Here is a 25,749-nt window from a genome sequence, read left to right on the forward strand (position 1 = left end):
ATATGGCACATGAAGAATAGGTTTCCTGAGTGGATGGTAAGAGGTTTCGACGTTACAGTCAGTAACAGTTAGTGATCGACATGATGGTCTTCCATTTCTTCTTAATTTGGCATTCTAGCATGTAGAACCGCTTGAAGCAGTCAGTGTGCAATGGCATGTTACACTTCTCACAGGCATAGGTTGTACGACAGTCACACATGCTGCATCTCAAGAATCAATTACATGAGTTAGTCGGCCAGTGAGTTGTTGTCAAACCTTGCAGACTCAGTTACTGATGTTGATAGTGATGATCTTCTTCCATGTCCTCTTGGTTTGGGCCCAAAGTGACGTAGCAGACTCTGTGCCACAGTCTGTTGGAATCGCAGGTGGTCATAGTGATCAATTATGATCACTCTGTAGAACAGCCAACTGTTAACTGAGGCACTGTTGATGGACCAGGCATAGATGGGGCACCACCATTTCTTTGATCTAATGGTGATTTGGTAATATAGTATCTCTGTATGCTAGACCCTTTAAAGATTCAGTCCACAAAAGAAAAAAAAAACACTTATTACTTACTGTTTTTTGGAGAGTTTCTAGGCTTATATGTTAACCAGGAAGTAAACGCATCTGATCACATGACCATTTGCACCAATTATATGAAGCCATGCCAATTTTTACCTGACAGCTTGATAAATGCATTCTGTATGGAGGAGCCAGTGTCGATGAGAACCGTGCAGGTGACCCACTCAATGAGGACAGGGGCTTGCAGGAAGGCCCTGTCACCCACCCAATCCCAGCTGTACACAGTGGGCACACACACCAATCATCCCACACTAATACAGTACACAATACAAGGGACACCTGACAATGTGTTTATCCCTCACTCCCTCCCCCCCAGTCCAAATCAGTCTTTGATAGCCGCTCCACCGCTTCAATATATATCTCGTGCAAACGTCTTACTATCTTGTTGCCACGAGATACCTATGTTGTGCGCACAAGATATTAGATTTGTTTTCTCTCATGTCCACTCCTGGGCTCTGTAGTCTTGTACTGCAAGTCAGGGCAGTTTAAAATATGTACATTCCACGCTCAGTTATTCTTGAGGCAAAAATACACTTCCTTCAGGAGCACTGCAAGTTGTCAAGGAGGTTATATGTAATTACTTGTCCTGAGTGCTTGCAGGTTTTTTTTTCATTATTAGCATACATTGTTATTGCCTTTTTAATTAAAAAAGGTTTGAATGACAATAACTGCATTTGCATGGTGGCAGATGTTAGCACATGAGTGATGTATCAACATGATGCATCTTTACTATACATAGGCTTGCCTACTGTTTTGTAGTTTGTGTATTTTATCCCCACCCCCAACTTGAAGTTTGACAAATCGCACCCTGCATACTGTTAACATATTTAATCAAATTTTTCATCATACTGACAGCTCTAATTTTTAATTTACAGCCGTGTGCTCTAAAACTGGTGAACATAGAAGTAATTTCCGTAGAGAAAATATACTACATTTTAGCTTCATATCTTGACAAGCTACAATTATTCAGAAAAGCATTTCATCATCATTTATTTCTCAGCAGTTTTTTTGTACTGCATATTTTGCATAGACTGACAAAGTTCAATGTTCTATCACTGCTGACATGAAAGCACATGCTTGGGCACGTATGTGCCCATTACACAGACTCAGGTGACTATTAACAGCATATACTGAACCCTGGGAATAAGTCACCTAAACAGAATAAAGTTTTGGATTGTAGCGGAGAGGTTCAGCACCTATTACTTATTCCTAGCTAACAGAAAGGTAGAACCCAGCTTATAAAACACTTTTGAAAGTCTTTCTCCTCTGCTTTCTTGCAATTGTATCTCCCTTCTAGGTGGTTGATGTCTTCCATCACCTGGTCATGGTTGACCTTTGACTGTTGTAGGTCACATCTCAATTGAGCGAGGCTCCTCTTGGACAGGGTAGATAAACTGCCTAATCAGTTTATACTACATTAATCTTTTTGTATCTATCAAAGTGCCACGCTCATTGAATATAAGCCTGCAAAACAATTATAAAAAACTATGTTATTTTCATAAGTAATTATCATCACCCTGAGAGGTGTTGACCTACAACCATTCACTCTTGGGTTGTGTAAGCACAAAATATAGCTTAGGTTGAAACAATTCTACTTAATGACATACCTTTTGACATAAAGGACCCATAAGAGCTTCAAGAACTGAAGATAAATAGTTTACATTCAGAGTAAATATGTGTGTGCAGGGTTTAACATTGGCAAGGTAAAGTAATGCCTTTCCTTTGAAAAAAGTGGCCGTTCTTATCTTTTTGAACTGCCCCTTGCTTTATAAAAAAAAAAAAAAAAACATTTATGGCCTTAGTCCTGCTTATTTAGCTGAATGTTCCTGTGATCAGCAAAGGTTCCCCGGGCTGCCCTAAGATTCTAATTAAAGCATTATGCAGCCAGGGTGTTTATCTTCCATGCTCCACAATCATTTTGTTCCTTGTGTCATTTAAAGAACAGTATCAGTCAAAACAATTTTTTTTAGGAAAAACATTTTCTATTAGTTTTGTTTTTTTTAAACTATTCATGTAGAGCTTGTTTTGATTTTTAATACATATGAGGCTTGTATGCTAACCCTGAAATTAAAATAGATAGCATAATATAAACAGTACCAAATGGATCTATTTTTCCAATATATTGCAATATATTTAATTTCAATAAGGGATTCTATCTACTTAGTATCATACTATTTGTTCACAAGTTTAATTTGCCCCTAAGTCCCTTTTGGGGCTCTAAGAAATATCTACTATTCTAAATCAGAGATTCATACTCTTTAATACCAGCACTGTCTTGTTTGTGCACAGGTTTCATCAAGTTTAGATTTGGCACTTGGGAATTAAAAGTCTGTGGACAAGTGTTTTGCAGTACGCAGGTGCAGGAGTGAAGCGGTGATCAATAGCAAACAGATGATAATACCCAGGTGCAATGGTTGTTTATTTTTAATCCAAAGTCACTTGACAACTGTAAATAATAATGAATGGTAGTACACAATGATGTGTACTACTCAGTATAACCCAGGGGTTCAGTCCCGAAATAATATACACAGTATAAACACACGAAACACAACACAGTCACAAGTCCAAAGTGAGTGCTTTAAGTGCAAGTGGTGAAATACAATTTATTCGTGAACAAAGGTGCAGTGTTGTCCAGGTTCGTGCTGGCCTTTAGCGACAGCTCCAGAATCGTGTTTAGCTGTCAAATAATCACAAACAATCACAGTATTAGACAAGACAAAAACAAACAAACACTCACAACATTTTTACACTCCTTTTCCGCTTAGTCCATAACCATAACAAAGGAACAGAACACTCGGCCACGTCCCCGTAAGTACCGTCAGTCACGCCCCCTTGGGTAACGAGTGCAATCGCTTTCTCCAATCCGCGATCGTCACAACGCTTTCCATCTGGTGTACCGTGGCTCCGCCCCCTTTCCAGATGGCCAACTTCCAACTTTCCCTGGAATTAATTGTCAGACCGTCCAGTCCGTGGCATGCTGTTCCTTTTCCATAGCGCCCTCACAGTTCGGGAGGGACATTTTCTCTCTGTCACAAGGTCATAATGCTTTTATCAACGCCTTAAATCACACTTAAAGAGTTTACCATCCTGTCTTCTTGCTTGTGCACAGCTGCAACGTTTTGTGATACAAGTAAACATCTAGGCTTTTCATACACTGACTTATGGTTTGCCACAATAGTTTTTATTAGGGCTGTCAATCCATGCACATTTTTAATAATGGTAATGATATTATGGCGGTCGTAGTGCATAGTAATACTGAAAAATCATTAGAATCTAAAAAAAATAAATAATAAGCCCAATGGGAATTTGGTCTTTTTAAAAGCATTTATTATTATTATTTTTATTTTAGTAAATGTAACACATTTTCACAGAACAACCGTTCTTTTGGGCCACTGTCAGTCACATACCTGAAAATACAAGACAGCTGAGCTGCGTTTCCAACATCGGTTGTTGTATCTACCATTACAGCTACGTACTTGGCTTCATTCCTGAACTTCTACATCTAGCAGAACCTGAGGCACCAAAGAGGCACCTTTTGGCATCTTGTTAGAGGTACCAGAGAATACTGTGGCTATAGACAAGTGATTGCTTAACATGTTGTCTTAGTCAGAAATCAGAGGAACTAATTCCACATAATTACCTCAATTTGAGGAATTGGTGCCCTCATCGTGCCCTCTGAATGCCAGTTCTTGCTTGCCAAGGTAAACAACAGAATCAATCAAGTGTTTAAGAACCTCACAGGTTTTTCTTACTTGCTCATTGTGATGTATTGTATTCCTATGCTTCTGCTCATCGAGTTGAACATCAATGTGGGTTTGTCCAAACGTTTTGAATGTAACGGTGGCTTTGGGAACGCTCATGTTTTTGTGCTGACTTTGTTTGACATCCTAGATTGCTGTAGCCAGTGCTGTTCCATATCTCCTTTTCTCTACTGAACAAAAGCAGTATACTTTTTTTAATTGACAGCTACCAATAAGCCACAGATACCTTTTAGAATTTCAATTTTGGAAGCAGCAAGTAGATCCCTTCCTGTGTCAGTTCAGATATTTGTGGTGTATGCCTCCATTTTTTCTGAGAAAGTTCTTCTTGAAAATTGATACGTAACCAAATCAACTACAATGTCTCCATTGTCTTATGACATTTTTTTTTTTTCTCAACATTTTGAGGTAAACATCATAAAATACCTTGCCAGCCAGCACCTTGACATTTCTTGTGTGCTACCCTATATTTAAACAGAATGGTATATAATTATTTTGTTGGTCATTTATTTAAGTTTAGCAAATTAAGTCGATAGAATGTGCTTGATCTTTGCAAAGTATGTTAGTGACGTGGTCTTGAAATCTAAATGCTATAATAATGTTGCATACTGTGCATTTTTTAAACATAAGCTGACAGTTAAGTTTTATTAGACTAAGTTATGATGGGCTACCGTTGGCTATTGGAGAAAATGCATTTAACAGCCTAATTGGGGTAAAACGTTAAGAAGAGATTAAAAGTGTTGTCAGTCAGAAAACAATAATATGATTCTACAGCTGCTGGGGGCTTAAGGGGACCCCAAGCCCTCTGCCTTCCTGCCTCTCCATTTTTTTTGGCCACCAACCACCATTGGTTTGGAGCATATCCACTGCAGTTTTACAGAAAGAGCTAAATGTGGGTTCTCACCCCCTGCAGCTTGCTACACAACCTGCCATGTTACTGACAGGACATGCAGACACAAACGGGACGTACTGAAGGATTGTTTGTTAACAGAACCTACAAACGATTATACAACCCATATACTAAAATGAAAATAGGTTTAGGTCCAACATTGTTCTCATTCATATTTTTTCCACATTGATTTGATGAGTATTTTATTATTATTATTTTATTTTAATCTAGTCTCTTGATACTACTGAAAGTTACCATCCGTCAATGTTGTTTCTTTTATGGAGATATGAACAGGGTGTCAGATGGGGCAAGTCATTCACACATGTGAACTTGTATGTTAAGACTAAAAGATTTATAAATTAATAGCCTTGGAGGCAGAATTATGGTGGATTAGCTATCCAGGTTTTTCTTACTTTTTTTCAGCAACAATTTGCATTACTGATATACACTGACTGGCCACTAGACCTATATATGCTGTGCGACAGTTCTGTGCAACTATTCAAAAACAAATATGACGGTGGGTGCAGATGAAACTGGTTCATTACTCAATGATGTGGCTGCATTGACCCATGTGTACATCAAGGCAGTACCATGATTCTTCTGCAATGGCAATGTTTTAAGAGGGAGGTACTGTAACACATTCCAGTTGCTCAATAGCAGGGGTGGAGGCAATTTATGCAAGCTTTCTTTTTAGTACCAGTACTGTGTTTGATTTACTTGACTGTACTTGCTGTTTCTAAGGCCTGTAGGTAACATTTCTTTGATTGGTGTGTTACATCATTTCTAAATTACATTTCAGTCTTTTATAAATTATTCTAGGTCCACTAGCACTGTCACACATAAAGTTATTCAATTTGATTAGATTGGATGCATTAAAATGGCCTACTGTACATATTATTATTATTATTATTATTATTATTATTATTATTATTATTATTATTATTATTATTATTTAACATTGTAGTTTTAAAGAAAACATTTGATTTAATATGTAAACATACACTACTTGTACAAAATATCCACTGTAACTAAAACAAAAAAAACATAGACTTTTAAAACTTTTATTGCAAATCTTTTTTGTATATTTTAGTTGTTTAATGTGAGACACTGTGGAGTATCTTCTCTTGCCATTCAAACTTTTGTGGCTATTGGACCATGAACAACAACACAAAGAACATTCCTGTTTCATAATTTTGCCTGCAGTGACTAAAGTTCTCCAATGCATTTTATGGGACATTAAACCCTAGTATAACATTCTCAACTTTGGTAAGACTCTGGGAAGAGATTTTTTTAAACCTTGGCACTTTTGCCTTTACGGATTTTTAAATGTGAGGTGATATATAGTAACTTCACAAATGAGCAAGGTCTAAAAAGGGAGAAGAAATCAGATAAGATTACATAGTCCTTCATTGTAGATATCAAACTGAAGTTAAAAAGGAACCTTTAGCACCTGTAATACACCACACATGTCTGGTGAACCTGACATCTGGTGTAAACAAAGCATGCTTTTATGTAAGGATTACCTTTGACAGTGGAATGGAATCCATTTCATCACAGACTGATGGATAAGACAAAGGCCAGGTGAATGTCTAACATTAAATTGTTATAATGTGAAGGCTGTTGTAGGTGGCATATGATCTCATTGTCTTTGAAGATAACATGTCATTAAGCCAATGAACACAGACATGATTATATTCACAATATACATCTTTGTGGTCATTATACTTTGTTTCCTTTTTATGTAACTAGAATTAATTCTGGTGATTGTGGTTTAGCTAAGGTTTTTATTTTTTTAGCATAATAGTATTAAGGGTACAGTATTAATAGACGTATTTCAAGTAAAAATGTAAATTTCCATATACAGTTCTTTAGGTACAAGTTTAATAGAAAATATTGTACATAACACTGCTTGTCTGTGCGCACTAAATTATCATTCTGCGTTTCTTGTCAATAGTTTTGTATCATTACAGATTTATTTTCTTGGTGCATATTTCACCTTGGAGTAAAGACATTGATAACTTTTTAAATAAAATGTAAAATTTCTGCCTGAAACAGTGTGGAGTAGTGGTTAGTGCTCTGGGTTCAATCCCCAGTGGGGGACACTGCTGTTGTACCCTTGAGCAAGGTACTTTACCTAGATTGCTCCAGTAAAAACCCAACTGTATAAATGGGGAATTGTATGTAAAAATAATGTGATATCTGTATAATGTGAAATAATGTATAATGTGATATCTTGTAACAATTGTAAGTCTCCCTGGATAAGGGCGTCTGCTAAGAAATAAGAAATAAATTAATACTATAGCGCTTAAAACGCTTTGTGAAGGCGGTCCACACTGAAAGGCGCTATATAAAATAAAGATTGATTGTACCATTTACATTGAACAGGGGTGCAAATCGTTTTGAAAACTGGTGCTGAACCTTCTCTCCTGTGATTGTGGAGTGTGGGTGTGTCATGTGAGTAGTCCAGACCCAGTGAGAAACTGTCATCATCTATGGTTGCTAAGCAATACAAAAAATATGTATATATTAAATGTTGCTGGCGTTATATATGAGGTACCGTGGTGCAAGAATTTAGCTCCATAGCGCCAAATTTGTACCCCTGTTGAATCTATAGTTTGTTCATTATAACATGTGTAAAGGTGTACCTTGCGTAGAATGTGCTGCATACTGTAGTTTTAAAGTTTAAAAAAAAAAGTGTAATAGTAATTCGTTAGCATATTTGTTTTAGTGATTTATGGTATATGTTAAGTTGTGTAAAGGGAGTCTCTTATTATAGCAGTGAACATTTTGCAGAACTGCACACAATGCATCTCTTTTAGCAACATGACATTTTCCTACACGCCATATTAGCTTATATTAAAATCCAAGGAAGTAGTATGCTTTACTGTGGGAAGCGGTGGTACCATCCAATGTACAATTGTAGTGTGCTGCACAATGGCAAAATGTAGTATAATAGAAATCAGATGACACATAGCATTGTGTATTCCATCCTAAATAATTACATTTTTAGCCAATAACAGACATAATTAGCTGCCTATAACCTGGACTATATAAGATCAATGGTTACGCAAGACAGATGATAAGTACAATTTTCATAAAAGACCAGGTTATGTCTCGTGCAGTTAGACTCAATAAAGAGCTCTTTGAGTTGATGACAACCAGGACAGGATAATGTTTCAACATGTATGAGATATCAAGCATAGCAGGGCAGGGGAAAAAAGTAAAAACATGTTGAGATTTCTCAATAATGAGAGAAAAGAACAGAGCAGTGTGAGATAACAGCTAAGCTTTAGTTCAGCAAGCATGTATAGGTAAAGCAACACGATTAGTCATAGTTAATTAGACCATGGAGTATTTTGTGGTTGTTAAAAGCAAACGTTAAAGCTGAAACAAAGCTCTATCTTGTGGAAACATTTGTGAGCTAAAAGTTGATAAAGACAGCTTTGCATCCTATGTACTGTATTTACAGGCAGCCTTTAACCAAAAATAAATAAATCTAAAAGAGAGGCATTCAAAAAAAGTTGCTGGTAATTAAGAGCAAGGATACAAACAAACAAAAAGCTACATATACAATTATACAGGTATTCCCTTGTCCAAAAAATATAAATAGGCTCTGAATAATAGATCTTTAAACTCTACTCTAGATCTTGTAAAACTATTTTATGACCTTTTATCATTTTTGTATTGAATAGGTGAAGTTAGTGATGGAGTCAGTAATCACCAGCAGGGTTTACATAGTATTTCAATGAAAAAGTACCAGTATGTCAGTAACATACACCCCCCACCACTGTAAATTCTAAACTATAGCCATCAGTATAATAAAAGTTAATGTCAATTCCATATATCAACAAGAAATGGCAATTAAATGTTTTAACACAAGTTTCATGACAATCTCCAGATATTTATGCAAAATGTAAATGTGACATACAGGTGGACAGATGTACAGACAGACAGCCCCATATATCCCCATAATCTGATATTCTCAATAATTTATGCTAAATAATGGTAATACCAAGTTTTTTTTACTAGCAGCTGTATAAGCGGTTCTACATACATATAGGGTTGGCTGTGCTCTATCTTTGCTTGCTCTGGCTCCGGAGTGGCTCCAGTAGCTCCAGCTCCAGAGCTGATGGAGACCCCATGATCCAGCTCCAGGCTGGCTCCAGAGCTGATGGAGACCCCATGATCCAGCTCCAAGCTGGCTCCAGCAGCCCCTGCTCCAGCTCCACACTGCTGCTCCAGCTCCAGCTGCTTTTAGCTGGCTCTGGCTCCAGCTCCGGCTCCAGCTCCAGAGCCACTAAAACCTCTAATCAGTAAAGTCAGTGACTATCATAGATAGTAACATCCTATTTACATTTCTTTTTATTATTGTTGTCTGCAGCCCACAAAATGGGCAGTGGATACTTAAATGATGCTTTAATTTTTCACACTCTATAACTCGCAAACTAAGTAGGTTTTGGAGGTCATTGTTACACAGGTTGATTAAGGCAGGGGTAGGCAACCCTGGTCCTGGAGTGACACTTCTGGTTTTTGTTTTACCCAAGCCCTAATTGATTCAATGATTGGCTTAATTGGTCAGAATTACTATGTGTTCCAGGTATTTAGCAATTGATGATTAAGAGATACCTACAAAACCTGCAGGATTGTGGCACTCCAGGTCTAGGGTTCCCTGGATTAAGGCATATACAAGGACTGAAGGATTGTGGGAAACATTTGACTTTTGACCTCCAGGTCAACGTCATAAAATACCAAGCTGATTCACTCTTTTTGACTTTTTCACAACAGCAGTACAACCAATGATGGGATTTGGATACTTTTTTTTATTATTATTAAACAGCTAGGTACTAACTTGAAGTAAATCCACTATTCGCAAATAGGTTAAAATAGCCCCTGTTTTCAACTTTCTCAAAGTACCATTGACCAAAAACCAAAGTCACTGATCCAACAATGGCCTGCTAAGGATTCACATATATTAGACAGTTCATTATGCAAACCTCATGTACCAAAATATAATCACTTTTCAACACACGTGCTGCCTCCCTCACACATTCGTCGTGTGACTCTACCAATGTCATTTCCAATCGAACCTTGGCGCACTTAAATTTCTCGGTTAGAGCTGAGACTGGCAGCTGCAGTATCACTTTACCATACAGTCCCACTCTGCTAATGAAACTCCTAACCATTTCCTGATGTATGAACTGATTAACACTTCCAGCTTCTCAACTGTTGTCAAGGAAACTGAAAGCACCAGAGTTTAAGTTTGCCTGGTAAAGCGCTGCTGTCTATGCTCTTCAACCCTTGCACTGCTTGTTGTCTCACTTCTCTCACAAGAACTGTGTTCTTTAGGTCCCCGTCATACCATCTTCCAAGACTTTTCACAGGCTTATCAGATACTCTTGGTATTGCCTCACCGTTAATGTAGAACCTCTTATGTACTACTTTACCTTTAATTATAGATATGCTTCTTGACTTTGTGGGCTTGAATTGCATTTGTGTCCATTCAATGTTATTGATTAGTTTGCCCAATAACCGATTAGTGCAGGCTACTGTTGTAGTCATGATTGTCATGCCATCCTAATTGGTGGCAGTCGCATTCCACAAGCCAAGCGTTCTCCTCCCACTACCCATTTTGATGCCACAATAATTACTTCCATTGCCATGGTAAAAGCCAGTGGAGAAGTGGTGCATCCTGCCATTATTCCAATTTCTAGACATTGCCATGTAGTGGTGAATTCACTAAGTTTGTTGTTGTCCTCGGTATACTGAAAAAATCAAATGCTGCCCAAAGAAGTTCATGTGGTACTGAACCGCATGCATTAGCTAAATCCAGGAATGTCACAAGGAGCTCCTTCCTCTCCTTTTCAGCTGTTTGAATTTGCTGCCAATTCACACAGATGTGCTCTAAGCATCCAGGGAAACCTGGAATACAGGCTTTCTGTACTGAAGTGTCAATGAAGCAGTTCTTCAATAGGTAAACTGACAATCTCTGAGCATCACTGCTGAAGAAAATCTTGCCTTCCAAGTTTAAAATGTTTCTCCCTGGTGAATAACTTCTTTGCAAATTTCAATGGGTCTTTATAAAAGTTAGTTGTCACACACTCTTTCTTTTTGCAGCGTTTCTGTAGGTGCTCAGCTCTGCGCAATGTTGCAAGCTTATCTTTTATGAACCTTTTTAATGATTGAGTGCCTCCTTTTGACTTTGTTCTACTCTCCTTTGCTTTCCTCAGCTGCCTCCTTTCTCTAAGCGCTCAAACTCCTGCTGCCGTCTAGATTTTACAGGAATAGTTTGTACTTTCTCCTTTCTTTTTTCTTTTATAATAATAATAATAATAATAATAATAATAATGATGCAATATAAATTTACATTAAAGCCCACTAAGACAAGAAAGCCATTTCATAAAAGTAAGTTTTCAGTCTTGATTTAAAAACTGTAACAGGCCCAGCTTCCCTGACAGACGCAGGCATAGCATTCCACAATTTAGGAGCATTACAAGAAAAAGCTCTACCTGCTATGGTGATTTCGTTGACCCTAGCAATAACCAGTAGCCACACATCCTGTGACCTCAGTGTGAGATTCTGAAGATACGGGGTTAGTAACTGTTGCAGCTCCCTTATATGGTTGGTCATGTAACCGATCCTACCACAGACGTGCTTCTTACGTGTCTCAATAAAAACTACACGACCCAGCAGTGTCACTTCCTATAGTTGCTGTCATGTCCTCACCACCTCATACAGCCCTGTGATAAAGGCTGTGCAAATTATAAAGTGAAGACAACAACTATAACAAAAATACATTTATAAAACATGCTCCAATTCATCATATAAATCAAAAAGTGAAGAAAAACAAATACAAATATACACCCAATTAATACCATGCCAAAATGAGTGCTTCATTTAATAGGACTCTATGAGGTGGACAACAGTCACCGTGTGACAAATGCATTAACAGCTGTGAGTGTTTTTGGTTGGCTGGCTACACCAGTGTTTTGTTCAGTATAAATGGCTTTGAACTATTCTTATCTTGTCACTGAGGAGGTTAGTAGCTCATAATTGTAAGAATGGAGTTTCTTAGTGAACTCGCCACGTGAGGGAGAGAGCACTGTTCATTTGAAAATCAGCTTCCCCCTGGCCCCTCCTGTACTTCTCATCCAACAAAGAGAAGTCATACATTTTTTAAATGCTCATTCTTGCCCATTGTGGGTGTGCCCCTTGTCGTGAGGTTAAGTGCAAATATAGGTATTGAGAAATCTACTTAAAATATCTCTGGATAATCCTATGTAAATAGAAATTTAAGATGATGAAATTGGAACCATTGAACGGTTTTGTTTAAAATTATTTTACATCGAAATTGCTTAAAGGTGTAGTCCCTAATTTTCTTCACTTTTAAAAGTCTCTAAAGCAACAAAACCAAAGAACAGATCCCTCATCCGTGTTGGTCTGCATAACTACTATAACAACTACTATTTTGCTTTCTTTTTTAACGTCACATGGCATGTAGTCACAGCCAAGTTCAGTATCTTATTCTTTTCATCAACTTTAAAAATCGTCATTTAAACAGTTTTTTAACAAAACACACACACACACACAAATACATATATATATATATATATATATATATATAATCTCTAAAGATAGATATATATATATCGAAAGATTCTTTCAAACGTATGTTCTGTTTAATCCTGTTGACAAAAAAATTCTTAGAAATCCTTTGTAAATGTTTTGACAAAGTTCTCTGACCTGAGTACTAATAATCTGAATAATTTACAACATAGTTTTAATATAAATCTTTATTAATTATGTTTTTACATATTAAATAAACATTCTTCCCTGCAAATGTTACCAAAATAATAAAAACACTATTTGGAAAAAATGGAAGTCCACTTTTTTTCTGTTTACATTTTTGTTTAGTTTTTCTGAAGTAGACATATCATGTGTGCTTGCAGTAACTACAGTGACATTGAACATGACTGTGGGACACTGCAGGATTATCATTTCCAACTGAACAGTCACTGCAGCAGTACAATCACACTCAAGGTTGCATAAAAACACAGTCAACATTGAAAGGGTCATGCTGCCGTTGGTCATATAACGATAGGTTGCGGATGCAACCCCGGTTCCCTGAAAGAGAAAATAACCATCAAGGTATGGGATATTGCCGTCAGGCAGTAGCGATTGGCTGAGCTTTTATAGCAAAGCTGCCGATAGGCCTCTGCGCGAGCTGCCACGTAAGCCCGCCCCCTTGGGAGCTTACTATACGCAGCGCGCAGAGACTCACTTCCTCTTTTGCTTTTCAGGCCGTGAAGGCTTCTGAAGCGACCACGCGGCTTGATGGTTATTTTCTCTTTCAGGGAACCGGGGTTGCATCCGCAACCTATCGTTCCCTTTCAAGTCGAAAATAACCATCAAGGTATGGGAACAGTGTACCCAAGCCGTCGCGAGGGAGGATTCTCGGCAGTAGGACAGACTTACGTCATAACGCAACTGCGTAGGCAGTACATCTAGGCATATGCGGAGCTGCGCCTCAGCGTCTATGCTCGTAATGACACCTGTCTTAAAGGTGGAACAGTCAACACCATGCTATCAACCACTCTATACGTCCGCATCCTGAGGCGTCATAGAGTGCAAAACAGATGCTCCAAAAAGTGGAGCAGAGGAATCCAGTACATTTAACCTGTAAAACCTCATGAAAGTATGCGGCGTAGCCCAACTGGCTGCCGGAGATCCGCTGCGTAATTGACTCTGCCCGGCAGATGAACTGCACGCAGAGAGGCTAAACGCGGTTGAGCCCAGAGCAACAGCCGTGTTACCATCTGGTGAAGACTGGGGGACCGCAATCCGCCCTGGCGATTGATATACGCCACTACTGTGGTGTTGTCTGACCGCACTAACACGTGCTTGTCTAGAAGCACTGGCAAGAAGTGCCGGAGGGCGAGGTCCACCGCTCTGAGCTCCAGAGCGTTGATGTGGGCTGACCTCCAGGGTCCTGACCACACTCCACGGGTCCCTGTCCCGTTCCAGACTGCTCCCCAACCGTGGTTGGAAGCGTCGGTCGTGATGACCTGCCTTCTGAAAATGGGACCCAAGCGTACGCCTTGGCGGAGGTTTGACGGAACTCTCCACCAGCGTAGCGCTTCCCAGCAGGCTTGGGATACCCTTAGCCTGCGGTGTTTGTCTCTCCGCGGATGCAACGCGAAGGCATTGAACCAGGCCTGCAGAGGTCTCTGGTGTAGTAAGCCCAAAGGAAGGGCTTGTGAGGCGGCAGCCATCAACCCCAGCATGCGCTGACACAGCTCCATGCTGACTGTTTGTCTCAACCTGAATAGGGAAAGACACCGCTCTATTGAGGCAACTCTTTGTGTCGACAGGGTCGCTTCCATGGACACTGAGTCCAGATGTAGACCCAAGAATTCGGTCTGTTGGCTCGGCACTAGGCGGCTCTTTTCTGAATTGATCTTCAGACCTAGCCGCCGAAGATGGTCTGTAACCATCACTGTGTGCTGTGCCACCTGCTCCTTCGACTGCGCGCAGACGAGCCAGTCGTCCAGATAATTCAGCAGTCGGACACCTTGAGCCCGCAAGGGAGCTAGAATGGCATCCATACATTTCGAAAAGATTCGAGGAGCTAGTGACAGGCCGAATGGAAGGACACAAAACTCGTATACCCTGCTCTGGAATGCGAAACGCAGATACTTCCTGTGACCCGGGCAGATGGGAACTTGAAAGTACGCATCTGTCAGGTCCACGGTGGTGAACCAGTCGCCGTGTCGGACTGACTGGATGATGTGCCTGTGCGTAAGCATCCTGAACGATAACACCCGCAGGTATTTGTTCAGTACTCGCAGATCTAAAATAGGACGGAGCCCGCCGTCCTTCTTGGGCACCAGGAAGTATTTGGAATAGAACCCCTGGTCGATCAGAGCAGGGTCTACTTGTTGAATGGCACGCTTGCTGAGCAATGCTTGTATTTCCACATTCAGAGCTGAGGACTGAACCGAGTCCTTCACTGCAGTTACGACCACTCCCCGAAAGGGGGGAGGTTTTAACTGGAACTGAAGGGTGTACCCGGTGGATATAGTTTTGTGCACCCAGATGTCGTTGGTGCATTGTTGCCAGAACTGGAGCTGGGAGACAGTGTAGGGGAGGGTTAACAGCTGCCTGGTGTTCTCAGGGCTGTTTGGGCTGGGCTCGTTCGCGAGGGGCCTGGCCAGAGCCCCGAGGGCGTGGCTTGGCACCACCTCTAGGGCGCCACCCTCCGCGCTGCGGTCTTGAAAAAGGAGGTTGACCGCGCGCTGCTGTGCTTGAGGGAGAGGTCTTAGTACCCCCTGGCCGTGGCTGGTGCTGCGGTGGTGCCCTGCGCCACTGATGTTCCTGAGGCCGCTTCGGCTGGAACGACGGTTTTGGCCACATTTTCGCCATTTGCTGTGACGCCTCCCGCGCCTTGGCGGAGCGTTGCAGCATCTCCTCCACCGCTGGACCAAATGTGTGTCCCGGTGTAATTGGGGCATCCAGCAACGGGGCCTTATCAGGTTCCTGCACTCTCGCCTGCGAGAGCCAGAGCTGCCTTCTGGCCACCACCAGAGACGCGATGCTCCTGCCCTGAGCCCGCGCGTTGAGCTGGGCCAGCTTCACCAGCAGTTGACTGACGGTCCCCAACTCGCTTCTGAGGGCCGCCGAAGGGCACTCAGGCAGGTCTTTGATTAGTGCCGCTTGGTAGACCGTCAGCAAGCTGGCCACATTAGAGAGCTTGACCGCCTCTGTGGCCGCAGCGTACCCCTTCTTGAGGTGTACCTCAGTGGTCCTGCACTGCTTATTGGGGCATGCAGGATCTTTCGTCAGCCCCGATAATGTTGGCGTCTTCACCAACGCGGCGAACGCAGCGTCCACAGGTGGGAAGGACGCCAACCCAGCCTCACTTGCCCCTTGCATGTTAAAGGCCGAGGCCTTGCGAGAAGTCGCCGGGGCAGAGGCCGGAGCCCCCCAGGTGGACTGTACCTCCTTAATAAAGTCTGGGAATGCCGGAAGCATCCTGGACTGACTGGACTGGGCTGAAGGCGACTCAAACAAGGAGCGCCGAGGTGGTTCCGCCATCGGCCACTCGACGCCCAAGTGGCGGGTTGCTCTGTCCACCACAGACCACGTAGGGTCATTGGTGTCCAGCACGTGGAGCTCGTCCTCAGAGTGCTGGGAGGCTACCTCAGCCTCTGTACTGTCCCCCTCTAGGATGTCAGATGCGTCTCTAGACAGCGCATCGATATCCCACTCCCCTTGAGACTGCACTGGAGGAGCGACGACCGGTGCAGGTTGTGGAGGGGCCACTGGCTGACTAGCAATGGGCCCAGTCGGTTGTCCTGGGACTGGAGGCACCACATTTGCTAGGGACATGAGGATGGACTGCTGCCCCATCATAACCTCCATGAATTGAGACATTTTGGAGGTTAGCTCTGCCACCCCCGACCTGTCTCTGTATCGCCTGTCCCGACGAGGGGAACGAGAGCGTGCTCTCCGTCGAGGCGATCTGGAGTGCGACCTAGACTCCCGACGGGGGCGTACCCTACGAGGGGAGGGGCTGCGCTCCCGAGCGCGTCTGGTGGGGGACCTCTGACCAGCCGTTAGCTGGGAGGACGGGCTCCTGGAGAGCTGCAGCCGCCCTGGCGGCGTCGCCGTAGATGATGGCGGGGCAGAAATGGTGTGGGACGATCCAGTGGAAGGAGAGCGCCCACCCACTGCTTTCTTCGCCCTTTGGCGGAGGGTGCGTGTCTGGAAACCAGCACAAAGATGGCAAAAAGCCCTATCCGCCAACGCGGATGCGGCGTGCTCTGGCCCCAGACACGCCACACAGTCCTCATGGGGATCGCTCGCTGGCAATTTTGCCTGGCAGGTGACGCAACGGTGGAACCCGGACATGGTTGCCGAAGCGTGGACGTGCACTGATGGTAAAGGCGTCGATGCTCCAAGCGTCGAACGCCGAAGCGTCGAGCGTTGAGGTGCGTGCACCGAGCGTCAAGGCGTCGAAGCGCCGAGCGTCGAGGTGCGTGCACCGAGCGAGTGCCGAAGTGCGTGCACCGAGCGTCGAGGTGCGTGCACCGAGCGTCAAGGCGTCGAAGCGCCGAGCGTCGAGGTGCGTGCACCGAGCGTCGAGCGTCGAGGTGCGTGCACCGAGCGTCGAGCGTCGAGCGTCGAGGTGCGTGCACCGAGCGTCGAGCGTCGAGCGTCGAGGTGCGTGCACCGAGCGTCGACGCGTCGAAGCGCCGAGCGTCGAGGTGCGTGCACCGAGCGTCAAGGCGTCGATGCGCCGAGCGTCGAGCGCCGAAGCGTCGAGCGTCGAGCGTCGAGGTGCGTGCACCGAGCGTCGAGCGTCGAGCGTCGAGCGTCGAGGTGCGAGGTTTTTTTTTTTTTTACCGCAGGCAGTACGTGGGAGACAGCAGAGCAGGCTCCACACACACGCGGTCTAGCCAAGGCAAGACCGGGGCTGCAGACACGCGCGCGGCCAAGGCCAACGCAACGTGCGTCACAAATATATAAAAATACACACAGAAAAATATATATTTTAATACAACCCAAAACACAACACAATAATCAAAATTAATTAATAAAGGAAAGACGGGAGACCACGAGACAACGCGATGCAAGCAAAGCGTGAAGGAAATATATAAAATATATAAAAATATACACAATATATAAAATCCTTAAATAATAATAACGACTCCGAAGAGTGTAACTGAAATAAACTCCGAGAAGGGGCAAAAACCAGCTTCTCAAGCTTTAAGCTTATTGAGTACAATCAGCTACGGGCTCTAATACCTACCGCTACCAATGCTGAAGACAAAAGAGGAAGTGAGTCTCTGCGCGCTGCGTATAGTAAGCTCCCAAGGGGGCGGGCTTACGTGGCAGCTCGCGCAGAGGCCTATCGGCAGCTTTGCTATAAAAGCTCAGCCAATCGCTACTGCCTGACGGCAATATCCCATACCTTGATGGTTATTTTCGACTTGAAAGGGAACCAAACTGTGGGTCAGGCTATATTCCAGGAAGTAAAAGCAAATAACAGAAGGGTCATTCTACCATTAGAGTGCCCTTTGTGTCCAGAGGCCATATTTTGGATAAAACAACTGATATTACTCAAACTACTTGATGCATAATAAAGTATTATGTGATTCATATTCACATGTTTTGTAAAAATAATTACACTATAAAGCATTTAATGTGAAATTATGCATTTAGCAATGTCCCTATTCATCTTTTTACTAAATCCATAAAGAAAAAAAAACACTGAATCCTAATAAATGTATAACATTTTGCTATTATAGTAGAAAACAAGTCAGTACATTGTTTTTCATTGTTACACCATCTACCCTGTTACTCCCCCTGCAAAACAATGGATTATTCCACAAGTCACATGATCTTCAGCATGTGACCTTATCATAAAGGAAGAAGATACATGAAAACACCTGCAAGCATGTCTAAGGGCACGTAGGGTACTTTATGTGTCAACCATGTTACATGAAGTAAATCAGAAAACTTACATTTTTCCAAAAATATATAATTTGTTTTATAAACCCAAATGAAGCCCTTTACCAGAAGCACAACATGTTTTCCCATTCTGTTGACCTCATGTGACATAAAGGCCAAATTGTGTTATATATTTCAACTATGTTACTGGTCAACTATGTTACCTGTTTAGAGTAACAGAGTTGGCTCTTTAAATACAAATATACTGGTTTACAACAGTGCACCGAAAGGACACGAATTTCCACCTCCCTATTCGTCCAGCGCACAGGAAGTATCTCTGCTTCGCCTTTCAGGGGAGCGTCTTCGAATTTTCCGTGCTGCCATTTGGCTTCTCCTTAGTCCCCCGCACGTTTTCAAGTGCATGGATGCCATCCTAGCTCCCTTGCAGCTGCAAAGGATCAGGGTGATGAACTACCTGGACGACTGATTGATCTGTTCCCAGTCGCTGGAAGGAGCAGTGGCCCACACAGTGATTGTGACGGAGCATCTGTTGCGACTGGGTCTACCCCTCAACAATGTCAGAGCCAATTAATACCGGTGCATTCCCTTATGATGCGAGCCTACCTGTCGGACGACTGGCCCTGTTTCAACAAGGGTTCACAGTACAATTGGTGTTGTGTCAAAAACTGTTGGGTCTGATGGCCGCAGCTTCATCAGCCATCCAACTGGGGTTACTCAACATGCGTTCGATCCAAGTGTGGATCTGTGCCTTTCGGCTACACCCCAAGCGCAACAGAGCGTCGGCTGACCGTGACTCACCTATGCTGAGAAGCCCTACGCTGGTGGAGGAAAGCCTCTCACCTGAGCGAAGGTGTAAGGATGGAGTGATACACAACCGTCAAGTGGCGACGACAGACGCATCCAACCTGGGTTGGGGTGCAGTCTGGACAGGCAGAGAGGAAAGAAAAGCACTATATGCTTACAAGTGGAGGTATTTTCAAAAGTGGTGTATTACCAGAGGTCATGACCCCATTTTACAGTTTCTGCAAGATTTGCTAGAGGCGGGCAGGTTCCCCTCTATGCTGAAAGTGTACCTGGCAGCTATATCTGCATGCCACGTCCCCATAGACTCAGTATAACTGGGCACCCATATTCTTTCAACCCGTTTTCTATATTCACCAGGTTCTACCGACTTAATGTGGTAGATCCTTCTAAGCCTTCATTAGGCACAAGGGTCCTTGAGGTTGTACGCGCACACCACCAACACTAGTTGGCGGTAGCGAGGCGTTCCTCGTATTCTGTCCACTCAGGTTCCGTCGCGACGGCTCTGGTTTACTTTCCCAAAAGTTTTGGTTGGTGGTCGTCTTTGAATTGAAAGGGAACATTAGGTTACTTACCCATAACCCTGGTTCCCTGAAAGAGAATATGACCACTATCACTCACATTCTCTGGTTTAATGCAAAAGAGGAAGTGAGCTCCGCAGACCGAGGACGTCACTCCACGGAGGGGCCTATTGGCAGCTCTGACATAAAATGCTGAGACAGTTACTTAAAACCCAGCAAACATATTTTGCCTCACTGAAACAAAAGACTATCATGGACTTTCTCAAGGTTCAAAAGAACAACTTGCAGCAGTGAATTGTTTAAAAAAGCTGTTATGAAAAAAAGCACTTCTGCTGGTACGTATTTTGTTGAAATGTAAGAAAAGTTTAAATTACACGGCAGGCTTGTTTATTTAGTTTTAAAGTAAAAGAAAAATAGAATTGTATTTTTTGTTTGAAATCCCAGAAAACTAGTAACGCTTAGCTACCATTATTTAATATTAATGTGTGGAATAAATTAGCAATAATACCTTGTGATATTTCTGGCTGCTAGACACACGAAAATTGAGCTGTAATGGGCTGAATTAGCTTATTCCTGTCTTTTGATCGTGTAGCTTTGTAATATTTCTATTTGTATTTATTTTGTATTATTATTTATTTATTTTGGTAACAGAAAAAGCTAGGGAAAGTGGGTGGAGGTGTATCACATTTTTAAAAGATTTTGCTAGGAGTAACACTGTCAAAGTAAGCTCATTTTTATAATATATTGTATTGTATTGTATTCAGTAAACGCTAATGTGGTTTACATTACTAGTTGCTGTATTTAATTCATGTATTGTAGTCACATGCAGTGACACCTCATTTATCCACAGATTTCACACATCCGTGGACTTGTGTCCCCCCAAGCACGTGGATAAACAGAGTTCCACTGTATTCATAAACCCATTTAATTTCAGTGTCCTACATTCTAATTCTGTTGTTGATGATCTTGTATTTCCACATCCCCAAATCAAAACCATTGCTTTCTATGCATGTTAAAATGCATTGTGACTAGGGTTGTGAGAATAACCAGATTTTCCAAGTAATTCCCTTTAACATATTTTAAATCAGCAGGTATTAATAAAAACAGAAAGAAACCTGTTATTTGTGAAAGTATGCTTTTGCCATCATTTGCAAGCTACATATTATTAAGTACAAATCAATGAAAAAAATAAAGTGAAGGCAGTGTGAATGAATATAAAATTATCTAATAGCTTGTCATAACCTAGTTTAAACCTAATCATAAACCACTAGGAGTATGATAAAGCAACAGAACAAAACGGAAGATATGATAACAGTTCTGAAAACTATTTCTACAGTGCTTAAACTTAGAACACTGCTTTAAATGCTAGAGAAAGTTTTGTTAAAAGCCAAATAATTATTTACTTTTTTTTTTAACCATGCTGACATTACTTATTCCTAATAAAGCCTGTGTGTATATATATATATATATATATATATATATATATATATATATATATATATATATATATATATATATACACATATATATATATATATATATATATATATATATATATATATATACATATATATATATATATATATATATATATATATATATATATATCCAATGGCAGTTGAGGAAAATGATGTAATCCCTTGTGATAATGTTAATGGGAGTGGGCTCTTTCTTCTTTTTTAACAAATTATGTGACTACCTCAAAATAGGTTAAAAAATTTATTTATTTATTTTTAACTTTATTGTTAAAATGTCACTAAACGCACATGTAATGTACAGTATATACAATGGATCTCCATTTATCCGTGTGCTTGGGGGGACATAGGTCCACGGATAAAGGAGGTGTCATTGCGTATGACTAGAATGCATGAATAAAATACAGAAACTATTAATGTAAACCAAATTAGCGTTTACTTAAGATGTATGCAATACAATATATTCCAAAGACAGAAGAATGTTTTAAAATTAGTTTACTTTGGGTGTTACTTCTAGCAAAATCTTTTCAAAATGCGATACACCTCCACCTAGCTTTTTCATTTACTAATAAATAATAATAATAATAATAATAATAATAATAATAATAATAATAATAAAATTACTACAAAGCTACCAGATCATAAGATATTGTATGACGGGAATAAGCTATTCAGCCAATCAGAGTTCACAATTTTCCTATAAACTATGTGATGTGTCTAGCAGCTGTAATGATGGTAGCGTTGTGTTGCTAGTTTTCCGGGATTAAAAAATAAATAAATACAATTCCACTTTTTTTTTACTTTAAAACTAAATAAACAAGCTGCTGTGTAATTAACTTCTCTTACATTTCAACAAAATACGTAACAGAAGTGTTTTTCTTTCGTAACAGCTTTTTATAACAATTCACTGCTGCAAGTCGTTCTTTTGAACCTTGAGAAAGTCCATGATAGTCTTTTTGTTTCAGCGACTTCACTAACTGCCTCATGAGAACTAATTTTACAGAATCGGGATCCTCCTGCTGTTCATAAGAAGAAACAAAACCTCGCATCTGTAGCGCTGGTGTCTTGGCGTCTACTTTACAGGTTTTGGGGTCTGTTCTTCCTCGCTGCCACTACCATCATCAGTTATTGTTGTCCAATTTGGCGCCAATGCGATACTTTTCTAGACGGATGCATGCGTCATTAATATATGTGTGTGTGTGCACCGCGGGCATTAATCTACACCCGCAATAATACGCTGTATTTGAGAGATAAAACTCGTCTGGGAGCTGCAGATAATTGAAGTCGAGGATAAATTAGCTTCTACTGTAAAAAGGCAAGAAAGCAATCGGTTTTACGTAAAATACAACTATTTATTTATAGTTTATGATCAAATAAAAAATTCAGTACCTTGGTAAAGGAGATAGGGGCCTGCTGCATCTTTAAAGTATATAAAAGTATATATGATGTATCAATCATATGTCATGCTGTATTTCTGGAAGCTGGACAGAAAATCGACAACAAATGTACCTATACAATGTTTAATAACCAATTAATACTACCCAGTAGATTAATTCTCAAAAAACAAGCGCAGAGGAATATTCTTAATTTAGGGTAAAACAAATTCCAATATCTATCTTTCACATTTGTACAGACCTATGTATGATTGCTAGACTAAACCTTGTACAACTTTAACTTTTTAAAAACGTTTACTACTTACATTGAGTAAAAAAATAAAAAATAGTACATTACATTCGCAGAAAAATAACTATAGATAAATATTATATGCAGCATACAAATTTAACAGTACAAAACACTGTGAAGTACGAACAATGTAACAGCAGTGTAACCTTTTATTCAAGTTCTCGTAATACTTTGCCGGATTCTTTGGCGTTCTTACAACTGTACAGCCATTTAATGATTCTGGCATTGCGCTCTATCACCGAGGATCCAGTTGTGGGGTTCCTGTTCACGTTAAGCTCTTCTTCTAAATGTCTGTCACTGTCTCCACTGTGTCTTGAAAAACCGTCTTCTGATGTTGCCACACTCACGCTGCGGATTTTTAATGAAACCCTGTCTGAAACAGCAGAAAAGTTTTCTCTTCCTAAGGTTTCAATCTCATCAGTGTCAAGACCACAATACTTAAAGAAAAAATCAAAGTCGGCAAAAGATTTGGAATATCGAGAGCTTATATCAGAATGTGACCGAAAAAGTCCAGTTCTGCTTGAGTCTTTCACCCTGGCAATAGCTGATAAGGGTGGTTTATGGTTGTCGACACAGGTAGCTTGAGTGTTGATTCGTGTATTTGCTTCATTTTCCAGCTGTGATTTATCCTCTGGTACTATGCACTTATTTTCAGTGTCTTTTTGCACAGACTGTACCTTAGGCAAATTCACACATTTCTCTTTGAGTGAGCTTTGAAACAGTCTCCGCACTAGATTCCCTTTTGAATTGTCATTACTGGGCCCCTTTACATTTTTGTCACATTTTTGTCGGTACATCATCAGTGAGTCTCGTCTTTGCTTTTTAGAACTGGTGCGCCTGACAATAGGTGAACTTGCAGGTAGTGTTTCGGATGCATTATTTGCGTTATGAAGATCCTCGTTTTCAGCATTATTGTCATTATGAATGCAGCGTGCCCCACTGTGAAACGAACCAGATCCATTGCTGCCGCTTTCTGAAGCCGAACTCAAAGTTATCGCTGGTTCCTGTTTAGAATTGATCACCTGTTGACTTTTTACATACTTAACTTTGTCGGCGGCCAACCTTTCCACTGCACTCAGCTTTCCTCTGGTCTCCAGTTCCATCTGTTTCCGTAAGTAATCTGGACCCTTATTCAAGAGCCTCGTCGGCAAGGTAGAGCTGATGTCTTCCATTTGTACACAGCCAGAAAGTTCAGTGGCCAAGTCACTTTCAGGAGTACTGTACCCTGTCAAAACACACGCAGCTGCAATATAAAGTGAATGCGTGTGTCGACTTTTTTAAAATGATTATTTATTTACTGTTTAAATATTCAGAATCTTCTATCTTCATCGACACGTAATGAAAACACACACCTTGCGTTTCTTTACAGCACTGTGATAGTTTGAGATCACCTTGACGTTTAAACATCCCCCACTCCACCTCCCCAAATAAAGGCAGCGCAAGCACGGACGATCAAACACACCCTGTGACATCACAGCGGAGTGACTCCAACCACTTTATTTCATTGCCTCCAGCAAGGACAAATATGAAACAATGTTTATTTAGCTTTCTTTAATTAGCACATTATCAATTGGAAACAAATGTTACAGTCTACTGGACGTGATGCAGCATAACAATAGCTCATATTTGTGAATGTTGTCCCTCCCACTGCCATTCATTGTAACACTGGCAAACGTAACAGGAAATAAAACTGAAGATTTATCTTTCAGTTACACACTAGTAAAGCTACTGATACTGCTGTCTCCAAAACTCAATGCGTATCGAACTTAATTACTGTATTTGAAATTGTTTGAAATTCAGAAAGTTTTACCAGAGACATATTTTAACTGGCTTTATTAATTATTATTAAATAATATTATGACCGTTTTATTTTTCTCTTCTGGACAATTGGATCACAATAATATACAAAGTAACCCAATGAAACCGTCAGAAAAGCATGTTACCAACTGAAAAAAAACAAACAAACAAACAATTAAACCGAATTTTTTTGCAAGCAAAAAAAAAACCAAACTTTGAGGATGCAAGTCATTGCAAGCACACACAAATCTGCTATGTACATCAATTGCTGAATGTTTAAAGGAAACTGCCTGAGGATGCTATTGTATATCCACAATCTGAATGAAATAGCTTGCATGCCACTAGGATGAATGGAAGAGTGCTGAGGAAGAACCCACCCATCAGTAAGAATAACAAGTGAAAGAGATAAGCAAAGGAGCACATTGATATGCCTAAGTTCTTCTGGGGCAGGAAGTGATGAAAACACTTTTTAAATATCAGTGTACTGCATAAAACTGTTAGTCCAGGGTACATGTCCTCAAATAGAAAAATGTCGAAAAAGCAGCATCATGGATAATGTTGTTAACATTGGTGCCATGTAAAAAACAGATAGTTGTGGAGATGCTATTTTGATATAAAATAAAATAAATAGGCCACCTAACATTAAGAATTATGTTTCCAGTATAGGGAATAATTATGGAAATATCACAGATCTACCACCATGCATCAATTTCACCTTTTCAAAACCACCATTCTTTATACGTCTGTTGTTGAGGACTATGCTTTACCCTTTTCTATTATATAAAATGTAT

The 25,749-nt window shown here is 40.9% G+C and overlaps 1 protein-coding gene across 1 annotated transcript; it reads right to left on the reverse strand.

Annotated features, from left to right (window-relative positions):
• Positions 1–21,764: 21,764 nt before the first annotated feature.
• On the reverse strand, positions 21,765–24,567 carry fam110c (family with sequence similarity 110 member C). The gene has a single exon (XM_059025276.1). It carries the CDS (start codon positions 24,331–24,333, stop codon positions 23,311–23,313), a length of 1,023 nt encoding a protein of 340 aa, XP_058881259.1. The 5' UTR covers positions 24,334–24,567; the 3' UTR covers positions 21,765–23,310.
• Between the last annotated feature and the right edge of the window lie 1,182 nt (positions 24,568–25,749).

The sequence above is a fragment of the Acipenser ruthenus genome, chromosome 6 (assembly GCF_902713425.1).
Source record: "Acipenser ruthenus chromosome 6, fAciRut3.2 maternal haplotype, whole genome shotgun sequence".
NCBI lineage: Eukaryota > Metazoa > Chordata > Actinopteri > Acipenseriformes > Acipenseridae > Acipenser > Acipenser ruthenus.

Excerpts from the sequence above, each read along its gene's own strand:
- fam110c (XM_059025276.1), bottom strand. The coding sequence starts at position 24,333 with ATGGAAGACATCAGCTCTACCTTGCCGACGAGGCTCTTGAATAAGGGT.